General features: G+C 50.0%; 1 protein-coding gene across 11 annotated transcripts in view; it reads right to left on the reverse strand.

Annotated features, from left to right (window-relative positions):
• The window catches only part of CEP72 (centrosomal protein 72), a 59,737-nt gene that overhangs the window by 38,393 nt on the left and 8,130 nt on the right, over positions 1 to 13,214 (reverse strand). For 10 of the 11 annotated variants that reach the window (XR_005648688.1, XR_005648687.1, XR_005648686.1 and 7 more), the window contains exons 1-4: positions 12,178 to 12,302; positions 9,005 to 9,132; positions 7,836 to 8,028; positions 6,675 to 6,783 (exon numbers count right to left, since the gene is read on the reverse strand). The exons of the other annotated variant lie outside the window; for it this stretch is intronic. Coding sequence is in view for 6 of the 10 variants with exons in the window: in XM_039842850.1 (XP_039698784.1) it covers positions 6,675 to 6,783; positions 7,836 to 8,028; positions 9,005 to 9,132; positions 12,178 to 12,259 (512 nt within the window). In the remaining 4 variants the exon portion in view is untranslated. Of the gene's footprint in view, positions 1 to 6,674; positions 6,784 to 7,835; positions 8,029 to 9,004; positions 9,133 to 12,177; positions 12,303 to 13,214 lie in introns of those variants that run through there. 11 annotated transcript variants of the gene reach the window in all.

The raw sequence follows: 13,214 nt of genomic DNA on the forward strand, positions 1-13,214 counted from the left end.
AGGCGCCGTGAGGGAGGCTGCATGGTGCGGGCTGCAGGCCCTCAGGACGGGTGGCAGCTGCAACTGCAGATGAATGGCTCTTGTGCCCCTACTGAGTGCAGTGAGGACCGACTCAGCAGGACAACTGACGACGTGTGATGTCACTGAGCCGCCCAGCACGTGCAGAGCCCCCCGGGACTTGCTCGAGCACGGAAGTTCGGAAAGCCCCGCTTCTCCCAGCGTGTCACGGGGCGGGACGTGCAACCAGGAAAGGTAAAGGATGCGGTGTCCCGCGTTTCTAGTTTTACAGTAAGTGACTAAAATGGGAGGTGTTTTAGATGACCTCCCTCCCTTCCAGCAGTGACCCTCCATGCAAACGTGAGTGCACTCAAAGGGGACCTCATTTGCCAAACAGGTAGCTTAAGAAATCATTCTTCATAATAATCCTCAATCACATGCTATGAATACTGATCCAACAGCCAACCATATGTGAGGAAGTCAGGAATATCTACTACTTCCTGTGACTGAGAGCTTTCCAGATCCCTGTATAAAGCAGGGGACTCCTGTGACTGAGAGCTTTCCAGATCCCTGTATAAAGCAGGGGACTCGGATTCTCCTGCCGGGTCTCCCCACAGACACTTGACATCTGACATGTTTCAGCCCCTTGGGCCTCCACTGCCACCTCAGGATGGTAAGGAGGTTGCCCAGATTATCTCTCAGGTCCTTTGGACTCCAAACTCTGTGATGATTCAGTCTTGAGATTATCAAGAGCGGGTAAACCACAGAACATTGCTAAAACAAAGATAAAGAAGAGACAAGTAAACAGGAGACACCCCCATGTTCATGGACTAGAAGACTCAACTCTGCTAACGTGGCCACACCATCCCAGTGACCTATGGAGCCAGTGCCGCCTCTGTCAGAGTCCCCACCATGTTTCTGCAGAAATAGAAACACCTCCCTCAAATGCACCTGGAATCTCAGGAGACTCCAAATAGCCAAAACAGTCTTGAAAAAGAAGAGAAAGCATTAGAACCAGACTCAGATATGGCGGAAATGCTGGAATTATCAGACCAGGATTTAAAACAACTACGAGTAATAATGCTGAGGGCTCTACTGCAAAAAGCAGATCAATGTGCAAAGCACAGGTGGGAAATATAAGCAGAAAGATGGAAAGTCTAAGAAAGAATCAAAAACAAATGCTAGAGATCAAAACACTGTAAGTCATTAGCAGAGTGGACACGGCTGAGGAAAGAACCCCTGAGCTCAAGGAAATGCCGAGAGACACGTCTAAAACTGAGAAGCAAAGGGAACGAAGGCTAAAAAACAAAATAGAATACTCTAGAATTGTGAGACAACTATAAAGAGTGACACGTGCATAACGAGAACATCAGAAAGAGAGACGAACAGAAAAAATATTTGATAAAGACTAAAAATTCCTCAAATGAGTGTCCAAAACCAAACCAAGCTCCAGGAAGCTAAGGAATACTGGCAGGATAAATGGCAAAAAACCACTTCGAGGAATATCAGATACAAACTGGAGAATGTCAAAGACAAAGAGAAAAATCTTGAAATATGCCAGATGAGAAAAAAACACTTTACCTACAGAGGAACAGAGATAAGATCACATCTGACTTCTCATCAACCATGCAAGCAAGAAAAAAGTGGAGTGAAATATTAAAAGTGTATGAGAAAAAACTACGCCATCCGGAATTTCACATCCTGCAAAATTATTCTTCAAAAATGAACGAGAAAGACTTTCTCACATAAACAAAAATAGAGGGAATTTCTTACCAGTAGTCCTGCCTTGTAAGAAATGTTATTAGAACTTCCTTAGAGAGAAGGAGAGTGATGTACGTCAGAAACCTGGACCCTCAGAGAGAAAAGAGCGCTGGAGAAGAAATCAGTGAAGGTTAAACAAAACTTCTATTTTTTTTTAATTCTCAATTGCTCTAACAGATAACTGTTGGAAATAATAATAGCAACTATTATGTATGCCTGTACACGTGCATGTGTGCACATATACAATTACATATGCCCGTGCACGTGTGCGAATACAGTTACATATGCACGTGTGTGCGTATACGCATGCTCACGTGCATCTGTGCAGTTGCATGTGCGCGTGTGCATGTATGCGCATGCTCACGGGCATGTGCGCACATAGTTACATGTGCCCGTGCCCGTGTATACGCATGCTCACGGGCATGTGCGCACATAGTTACATATGCCTGTGCACATGTGCGTGTATACGCATGCACATGCATGTGCGCACATACAGTTACACGTGCCCGTGCCCGTGCGTGTACACACGTGCTCACGTGCATGTGCGCACATAGTTACATGTGCACGTGTGCGTGTACATGCATGCTCACGTGCATGTGCGCACGTGCACTTACATGTGCCCGTGTGCGTGTACACGCATGCTCACGTGCATGTGCGCACATGCACTTACATGTGCCCGTGTGCGTGTACACGCATGCTCACGGGCAGGGAGATGAACGACGGTAACGACGCAGGGACAGGAAAGAGGAATCAGGAGTATTTTGTTACTGTGATACAGTGTTACTTGAAAGTGGACTTGGATTAGTTGTGAATGTACACTGAGTATTGTAGATCGACCACTAAAAAAAGTAAAAAATATAACTGATATGCTAAGAAAGGAGAAATGGAATCATATAAAATGCTCATCACAAAAGTAAGAAAAAGAACAGAAGAGAAGACCAGGACCAAGGACTATGAGCGGAAAACATGAACAAATCCACACATGTTCACCCGACTATATCAATGATCACTTTAAACATCAATGGTCTGATCACACTGATTGCAAGACAAAGGTCAGAGCGGCTCAAACAGCAAGTCCCAAACACGTGTTGTCTACGAGACGCCCTCTTGACTCTAAAGATATCTATATATGCTTTGAAAGTAGAGATGGAGACAGACACAGCAGGCCGGCCCCAGTCAGAAGAGCTGGAGCAGCGACATCAACTCCAGGTAGAGCAGACTCTGAACAAGGAACGTCGTCAGGGGAAAGAGGGCAGCACGGTACGATGATGGGGTCACGGCGCCTGGACGGGCGTCTCTGCTGTGTGCACGCCCAACAACGGAGGGTCAGACTGCAAGAGACGGGACTGACGGGGCCGCGAGGAGAAGGGCGAACCCAGCAGCGCGTCGGAGACTCGGATGCCTGCCTCGGAAACCTGCCTCGGAAACGGCAGGCCCGGCAGGCAGGGAATCAGGGAGCACACCCTGAGCCCCGCGGCACCGTCGGCGCCTTGGCTCGAACGGACGTCACAGACTACTTGTCCGGCAACAGCAGGATGTGCATTCTGAAGCCCACGTGGAACCCCCACCAAGACGGACCACATTCTGAGCCACGAAACAGATCTTCGCATTAAGAACAGAAATCACATGATGTCTACTCTCGACTACAATGAACTTATACTGGTGACAAGCGACAGACAGACCCTGGAAGATCCCGAACACTTGAAGATTAAACAACGTATTTCTAAATAACACATGGGTAAAAGAAGAAATCTCAAGAGAAATTAAAAAATATTTTGAGCTGAATGAAAAAGAAAATATATCTTATCAAATTGTGTGGGATGCAGCGAATGCGATGTTAGAGGGGAATTTAGAGCATTTAATGCACGTTAGGAAAAAAACAGTAAGATCTAGCACCAAAAATCCGAGATTCTATCTTAGAAAACTAGAAAAAGAACAAATTAAATCCAAAGTAAGCAGAAGAAATAAAAATTAGAGCAGAAATCAATGAAATTGAAAATAGGACATCAATAAAGATATCAACAAAGCCAAAAGCTAGTTCTTTGAAAAGTTCAACAAAATGTAAAAACATCTATGCCAGGTTAACACAAATCACTAATACCAGAAATGAAAGAGGGGGCACCACTGAAGATCCCACAGACATTAAAAGGATGACAAAGAAATACCACAAACAACTTTGTGCCCACAGATCTGATAATCTAGATGAACAGACCGGCTTCTGGAAAGACACGACATTCGAAAACTCACACAAGAGAAATGAATAATCTGCATAGATTTATATTTATTATAGATGTATATATATTGAATCAACAATTAATAACCTTCCAAAACACCAGGTCCAGATGGGTTCACTGGTGAATTCTACCAAACTCTTAAAGAAATACCAATTCTCTACAATCTCTTCTGGAGAAGCAGAGGGAACACTTCCTAACTCATTCTACAAGGCCAACATCATCTTAACACCAGAACCAGCACAGACAATACAAAAAAACTATTATATATCATGAACACAGATACAAAAATCCTCACCAAAGTATTAGCAAATTGAATCCAACAATACATAAAAAGAATTATACACCATGACCAAGGGGGAGTTATTCCAGGTATACAGGCTGGTTCAACACGTGGAAATCAATTGACGTAATCTCTCACATCAACAGGCTAAAGATTAAAATCACACAACCATATCAATAGATGCAGAAAAGTGTTTGCCAAAATCCAGCCCCCATCCATGGCAAAAATGGTCAGCAAACTAGGAATAGAACTTCCTCAGCATGATTTTTAAAACCCTACAAAAAACGACAAGTAACACCACACGTGGTGGTGAGAGATGAGATGCTAAGATTGGACACAAGGAAAGGGTGTCCCTCTCCCCACTCGGACATCACATCGAAGTCCCAGCTCATGCAATAAAACAAGGAAAGAAAATAAAAGATATACAGACTGGGAAGGAAGAAACAAGATCGTCTCTGTTCACAGATGACATGATCATCTATGCAGAAATCCCAAAGAATCAACGAGAAAAAGAAACGAAAAGCTCTCCTGGAACTAATAAGTGATTATGCCAAGGTTACAAAATGCAAGATATCATATCGCACTGTGTTCCCCCAAAGAGAGATGCTGAAGCCCCGAATTCCTGTCCCTCATTGTAAAGAGGGTCTTTCCGAGGTAATCGAGTTATGACGAACCAGCAAGGTGGCCCTAATCCAATGTGACTGGTGTCCTTATGGAAAGGGGAGATCTGGACACAGAAACAAACGCACGGAGCGGGGAGCCTGTGAAGACATGGGGAGAGGGGGCTACGGCGCAAAACCTGGACGAGGAGCACTGCGAGCATCTTTAAAATAAAGTCAAAGGACTAAACGAATGGAGAGTCCACCTTCATGAATAAGAAGACTCAATACTGCCAAGACGTCAGTTCTTCCCGACTGGACCTGTAAATTCGGCGCAAGTCCCACCAAAACCCCAGCGCGGTATTTTGCGGACACTGACGAACTGATTCCGAAGTCCATTTGGAGGCGAGACCTAGAACTGGCAACTCCGTGCTGAAGGGGAAGAACCAAGTCGGGGGGCTGACACCCCGAACTCACAGCCGCACACGAAGGAAGGGCCTGGGGGTCTCATTCTCCACCCTCGTGACCTTATCACCTTCCAAAGGCCCTGTCTCCTAACGCCACCACATAGGCGTTCGGGATCTCAGTGCATGAACCTGGCGGGGGGACAAACATTCAGACCATCATCTAGGGTATGAGGTGCAGCTGCCCATAGCACATAGTCTGGTACAAAATGGGGCAGTGAGGGGCGGGGGATACAGGGGACAGCTGAAGGAACAGGAGATCCCAAGGATCCGGAACCGATTTAAAGACATTAGAGTATGGGCCACCTCCTACTTTGGTAAATAAAGGTTTACGGGAACAGTTATTTAAGCATGCCTGTAGCTGTTTTCATATTACACAGGCAGTTTAGAAGTTGAGACAGAAATCATGCGGTCTACAGAGTTAAAAATATTCACTCTCCAGCTCTTTACAAGGAGTAGGCTGACCTCCACATACGAGGAAAGTATGGAGGAGCTAAGCACATGATGCGAGAAAAAAAAGACGACTAAAAACTTCGGACAAAACAAAACAGTACACGAGGAGCACAGACTTCCAGAGCGTCACAGGCAGGGTACGCAGTCTGGCTTCACCCTTTAGAACCAGCCACACACAAAGCATGAAGACCGTTCGTGGCTTCAGGACGTTTACGTGCCACCCACTGCGACAGTGAGTTACACATAAAGGGGCGGGGGCGGGAGGCAGCGTGGGGGCACGTGCTCCCATGGCCTGAGCTGAGTGGGGAGCACTGGCCACAGGGCGCTGAGCAGAGCACACAGGAGGGGCAGAGTCCACAGACGGTCACCAGGGGCTGGAGAAGATGCTCTGGCAGCCATCAGGTCCTGCTTCAAGTGTGCACGCCCAGAAACGCAAGGTGTTTGTACTGTCTGGGGAGTGGAGGCAACTTACACAACTGCAGGAGTGGACAGTGGCTGCCCCTGAGGCAGGCGAGCAGTTGGGGGAGGGGACCTGGCGGAGGGAGGGGGCAGGGCGGGAGGAGGAGGCCAGGCGGGGAGAGGAGACCGCCACTTCTCAAGAGCCTTCGTGCTGCTTCCTTCCACACGTACCGCTTTAGTAAACGTTCTCATATTAAAAAACAACTCAGAATGTGGACGACAGAAAGAGTGGCCCATCCCACTGTGTCCTTGGGCCCCAGCTGGCCCCCGGCCCTCGTCCTCCCCTCTTCTCCTACATGTCTGCCCTTGAAGTGGCCATCAGCGCACAAAAAACTTTACACTTTTTAGTTAACACAGAGCTCTGTAGCTTTACAACGTGCAAGCCTGACATCTTCTCTCCACGTGCAAATACCACTCACATCCGTACCTTCCGACTCTGCGAACGGCCAGGAAGCGCTGCGTGGAGTCAAGTGATTCTTCTGAAGCAAAATGCAGCCAAGATGCTTTCCGCTCGCTCTCTCTCACAGGGCGGTCATCTAGGGAGAAAATGCCACGAGACACTAGCAAGCGACGGCATGAAGCAGGTGCGCCTCCTGGCACTGGGCACCAGCTGCACAGCACACGGCACACGCCAGGGCTGCTACCGCCTGTCGGACTTCCTGTGCCCTGGCCTGACCCCACCACAGCATCCCCCACAGCACGATGCTGGGCTCTGGGGGCTGCACTTGGTTTCCCAATGCGGTCTCACTGGTTCTATCAGGTCAGCATCCAGGAGATGGGGACGAGAAGCGAATGGGCCCGCCAACTGAGGACATGCTGTGGTCAAGGGGGCACCGGACGACTCCCTTCAAACAAACAGTCCTGCACCAGCTACCCTGCACTGCCACCCCCTTCACACAGGAGGGCCAGGGGCGCGGGGCCCCACACATCCCCATGGCCGGCACGGTCAGAGCACTCCAGGCTCTGCTGTGATGTGGGGGAGCACCAGCACTGCCACCGGCCACACTGCTCACAGCAAAGACGCCTCCTAGTAGGCGGGCGACTTCTTCGAGTGTGACCTCCCGAATGGACCTGTCCAGCTGGCACCCCACAAGCTCTGCCTGCAAGCCTCTCGCACAGATCTGTCCCTTTTAGGGACGTGGCCTACTAAGCCCAGGTGGTGGCTCGCCCTAAGTCTCTCATCCATGTCACCTGGGGAGGGTGTGGCACCATGAACTTCTAGCCCTGTATCCTCGCAGGTGGATACGAAACCAGAAAAATCCAGCTGTCCAGCTGGGCCTGAGACGATGCCCAGGGGCCACGCTCAGAATCAGGAAGTTCAGGAAGGTGCCCAAAGTGAAGCCAGAAAGTGAAGCTAGAAAGTAAAGCCGGATGAGACCGAGCAGCCCGGCCCGCACCTGTGCTCTTGGCCTCCCCAGCATTTATCTGTGGCCACAGGGCTCCCGCCACCTTCCAGGGTGGCTCTCTTGCAAGATCTTTCCTATGACACAGAGACTCATGCCATCGGAGCAGAAAGTCAACAGCACGGTCAACCCGAGGGCACAAACGCCACCAGGGCCCCCTGAGCAGGCAGGAACATGGCACCTACCCAGCTGTCTGAGCTTCGGGAGCAGGCGCACGACAAAGAGGCGGTAATCCGGCTCGTTCTTCACCACGGGGTTCAGCCGGAAGTCCACATCGGCGAGCTCCTTCAAGGAGTGCAGCCGAAACACCTCGGCCAGCAAGGAGATGCAGTTGTAGTAGAGGTTGAGGCTTTCCAGCGCGGCCAGGTACTGAATGCCCTGTGCACAGGACAAAATGCTGAACTGGTTCATGCTTTTAAAAATACATAGTAAGATGGGCCATCAGTACAAACTGATGAACCAACTTAACAAACGCACTTGCAGTGACACGTACCAGGAAGAGCACAGGCGGGACGTGCTCTCCTACATGTGTTCCTGCTTTGCACACAGTGACATGGCTCAGTAGGGCAGTTTGCAATAGTCGCAACTATGAGGACAGTTGGTATCTCCTGTGTCCTCAGCGTGCGCCCATCTAAGTGATTTACACAACTTCATTCGGTCGCATGCAGCCCCACAGGTAGGCACTGTGCCCGCTCCCACTTCACAGAAGACTGCGGCTGGGGGTGAGAGATGTGCCAGCACTGGGCGCAGCTTGGGCTGGAACTCGCCTCTGACCGTGAGCTGGCTCCTGCCGCCATGTGAGGGGCCCCGGAAAGTCTCAAGTTCCAGGGCAGTGACGTTCTGCCTTTGTCAGACAAGAGCCCCATCTCATGCAGCCCTGAGCACTGCTCACACAGCCTCCCACTAGCCAGCACGTGGGTGACTGCTCGCTCATCACCAGGGCTGGCCCCTGCGGGGTCAGGCCCACTGCAGCAGGCCGGCACCTGGGGCCCTGCGATTCAAGGGCTTGCAGCCACCAAGTCAGACTATGACGTGAAGTGCAGAAACTGGATGAAAAACACAGCTGACGACGGGATGGAGAGTGATGGGCACGTTAGTCTTTTGGGCCTTTTTTCCTTTTAAGATACAACCATCTTCATCAGAGTTGACTTGTGGTCGTCAAAGCAGTGTAAAGCTACGTGATGCGTGAGACATCTAGCTCACAGTAAAGGCAAGAAAAACGACACAGCACCGAAATCACTGTCAAGTATTATAGTCATGGCTAGAAAACAAACTGCATTTTTAACTATAAATGTACTATCTACTGCTACTAAAATCAATAAGTTGTCTTTGAAGAAACAAATCTAAAACTTACCTCTAGACTAACCAAGGAGTTGCGTGAGAGATCTAAAGATTTTAGACCTGTTAAACTCATCAAAGAATTTCCTAGGTGAGTAATCTTTTCTTGGTAAGTTCCAGGAATAGATAATGACCGAAGTTCAGCTAAGAATAGAAAATTATAAGATTTCAATCTTATTTTTTACTGAAAATAAATTACTGTCATAAAAAGCAACATATAGTAACCTTATAATCTGAAGTCACAAAAATAATGCAACTCGCTCAAGGTTTGAATATGAATATTAAAAGCACAAGAATTGCATTTAAAGTTTTAGCTTATGTTCACCTCCAAAACGTCGCCAAGCCCACGCCTGCAGCTCACCCGGCCGCCTCTCTCTTCAACACCCTGTCACCAGGACACCCTCTTGGCCGGGCTCCCGCTTCCACTGCGGGCCGCTTGGCCCCATCGCCTGTGAGGCCCCCATGCAGGGATCACTGCTTAGCAACCCGGCCGCTCGGTGCCCATTACACGCGAAGGCAGGCTGCATGCTCTGGGCGCCAAATGCCTCTGCATGGCACACCCAATAAGTAGCCATTAAATAAATGCCGCTACAAAAATAAGATTCGGTAACCAAAGAGACAGTTTGGATCTCTAGACACCAATGCTTTCCAAGGAACGTTTATGTTTTAAAACACATGTCTATTAAATCTGAAATTGGTTTGCAGGCTTCTAGTCCCCACTTATTATCTTAAAAACCCTGGACATCAGTATACAAAACAAACACGAGATAATTCTGAAGGGTGGGAGCAGAAGGCCAACTACCTAGAGACCTCAAGAAAATGGTCGAGCAGTCAATGTCCGGGGTTAGTTTGGGGTCTTGTTTGCTTGTTTGGTCTCCTGATACATCCTCATCCGAGTGCCAAAGAAGCTGGCAACCCAGAAATGCCAGTGGACAGTGACCAAAAAATAAGGGTAAGTCTGCTGTCCACAGTTAAAGGACCGGGCGCGGGGGAAGGGGGGGCAGCCTTGCAGGACAGGCCCCGGACACCACCAGCCCCTTTCCAGCCTAACACCAAGAAAAACAAACGCACTTCATACACCTGGCCTTGCACAGTGCCCAGCACAGGGGCCGTGTGAGCGGGTCCTGACTACTGTCCTGGCCTGGCTGGAATGAGGTGGCCCGCAGGCATCTGCAGAGCCCACATGTGTGACAGGGGCCCGGCGACTGCCTCGGCAACAAGGCGGTGCCCAGCTGGTGCCAGCAATGAGTAACAAGATTTAAATAAAAAGCAGTGTCATCGTTAACATCTAAAATGTCCAAGATACAATAAAAAATGACCAAGAACTAGTAAAATCTCAATTTGAATGAGAAAAACAATCAACAGACATCAATATTGACATGTCAGAATTATCTAACAAGGATTTTAAAGCAACCTTTATAAAAATAAATTAAGTGAGAAATTACAAACACTTTAGAACAAATGAAAATGTAGGAAGCCTTGGCAAAGAGAGAGAAGATATAAAGAAACAGAAATTTCAGACATAAAAAATAACTAAAACAAAAAATCACAGAACTCTATAACAGAATGGCGATGACAGAGGAAAAAATTCAAAGAGTAAAGATAGACTGACCAAAATTGCCCTATCCAACCAACAGAAAGAAAATATTTTTTAAAAAAAGAAAAGAAAAGAGGTTCAGGGGCCTGTGGGAGGAAAAGGGATCTAAGATTCGAGTTATTGGGTCCCACTTACAATTCCCAGAAGAGAAAGGTAGTATGGCTAAAAATGAAAAATTAAAGAAACAAAGTCTGAAAATTTCCCAAATTTGGCAAAAGATATAAACCTACATATTCAATTAGTTGAAAAAACCCCAACCCAACAGAATACAGGCAAAAAAGGCCATGCTCTGAACACATCGGAATCAAACTTCCGAAAACCTAAAACAATGAAAGGATCTCAAAAGCAACCAGAGAAAAAAGGCATCGCCCCTGGGAAGAACAATTCCCGTGGCAGGGGATGACCCAGGGACAAGGCGGGCCTGAAAAGTGCCGAAAGAAAAGAACTTTCGACCCAGAACTGTATCCACCAGAAACAGCCTTCAGGGCCGAAGGCGAAATGAAAGTACTCTAGAATGAACACCAAGGGAATTTGTCACCAGCACACCTGTCCTAAGGTAATTGCTCAAGGTGGTCAAACAGAAAGGAAAGATAAAAGAAGGAAACCTGGAATGAAAAAAAAATGGAATAAGTAAAGGTGGGCAAATGCGTTTCCTTCGGAGTTATTTAAAATGTTAGATGCCTATCAAATATATATCATGAATGCAGCTCTCAAAGCACATACAGGAAATAATCAACACAACTAAATTGTAAAGCGGGTGATAACGAAACCTAGATGGTGGTGAGGGCTCTGCGTGTCGCCGGAGATGACAAATGTCCACACATGCAGACTGCAATGTGTAAGGCAACTACCAAAGAAGCTATACCAAGAGAGACGCTCAGAATTGGAAAACTAAAAATTATTCAACAGAAAGGCAGAAAAAAAGAAACAAAAGAAGAAAAAAGAAAACGACATACTTAAACCCTACTATATTGATAATTACAACAAAGGTAAATGGTCTAAACACACGATAAAAAGCAGAGATGGGCAGAGTGGAGTAAAATGAGCAACCACACACTGTACAAGAAACTGATTTCAAACGTAATGATAAGGTAGGTTAAAACATTAAGTACTAAGTGGATGGGAAAAGAGACTGCCCTGCAAACGCCAATCGAATGAAAGCTGCAGTGGCTACACTCACATCAGACAAAGCAGATGCCTCAACACAGAAAATTATCAGGGACAGAGGAACACTACCTAAGCTACAAGGGTGACTCCAACAAGAAGGCCTCCTGCCCCCGCCCCACCCTGGGGCCCCCCCACCCACCTCGGCCCCCCACCCCCAGGCCCTGCCTCACTCCTTCTGTCCCCTCCCCACTGCCCTGCCAATCTTCCCTGTCCTCTGTCTCACTGGGCCCCTCTCTGCCCCCAGCCCCCACACTCACCTCTCCTTTCGCCTCACCCTGGCCCTCCCACCCCCCATCACGCCCAGGCCTGTGACCGTTCGGGAGCCGCTCGGTTCGTGTGCCGGCGCCTCCGGCCAGACCCTCCAGAGGGAAGCTCGCGCCCCCAGCCAGCGCCCCACGCCCGCCCGCCGGCCGGCCGCCGCGCACCCAGGTCGCGGTGAGGCGCCAGGCCGCTCTTCTCCCGGATCTTCTCCTCACTCAGCGGCAGCCGCGGGCCCGTGGGCGCCATGCTTCAAACGGCGCGCACCTGCGCCCGCGCCTGCGCAGTGGGGCCGCCGGCGGCCGGCGGGGCGGGGACACGGGGGCGGGGCCTCCCGGTGGGCGGGGCCAAGGACCGGCGCGGGCGATGAAAGCGGCCTGGGGCCTTGGGAAGGAAGAGGACGGGGTGTCAGGAGGAACCCGTCCCAGGGCCGCCTCTGCCCACGCTGCCCCTGGGGCGCCGCCCCTGAGCGCCATGTCCACCCCGGGAGAGAGCGCGTGCCCGCAGGGACCCCGCCCCGCATGGGACTCCGCGGGTCCCCAGCCCTCCCCGAGTCCTGCCTGAGCGCCGGGCATCCTCGGTTCTCCCCGGAAACCCCGCTTGTGGGGTCTCAATTCCCTCCGCCGCGATCACTCCGCAGAGGCCGCTCTTCCATCCCTGTTCTCAACTTCCGCGCTATCTCTGGGGCCGGATTTTGTGGGTAACCCATTGATCGAAGGTTCGCGGCGTGTCCGCTCCTCTGGGCCCTTTATGAGGCGTCATGAAGAGCCCCTGAGATCTGCAGGTTACGGAAGACTCCATTTGGGGTTCGAATCTGCCTCACCCACCTGGAGACCTCATCACCCCCACACACCGCCTACCCCTCAGCCCTCAGCACAGAAGGGTTGGTCAGGTCCCTTGCACGTCGCAGCCTGGGCGGTGGCCGGGGCGGGGGGGTGTAGATGGCGTACGCAGGCGGGAAGGGGGTGCGGGGTGGGCCGTGCAGGGTCCCCCCCTCTTCTGAGCAGAGCGGAGCCTCACAGCTGGCGTACAGGCCTCTCTGGGCCCTGAGCCACGTCAGCTATTGAGACTGGACGACACTCAACGGCGCTTCTGGTCTCAACTCCAGCTCCGATGCTGCTTCTCTGTTTCCTTCCGTCGCTATGGAGGGGAGATTCCTGCACCTCCCAGGCCCGCCCGGCCACCACACCAGGTGTCCACTGAG

This window comes from Pteropus medius, unplaced genomic scaffold (assembly GCF_902729225.1).
Source record: "Pteropus medius unplaced genomic scaffold, Ma_sr-lr_union100, whole genome shotgun sequence".
NCBI lineage: Eukaryota > Metazoa > Chordata > Mammalia > Chiroptera > Pteropodidae > Pteropus > Pteropus medius.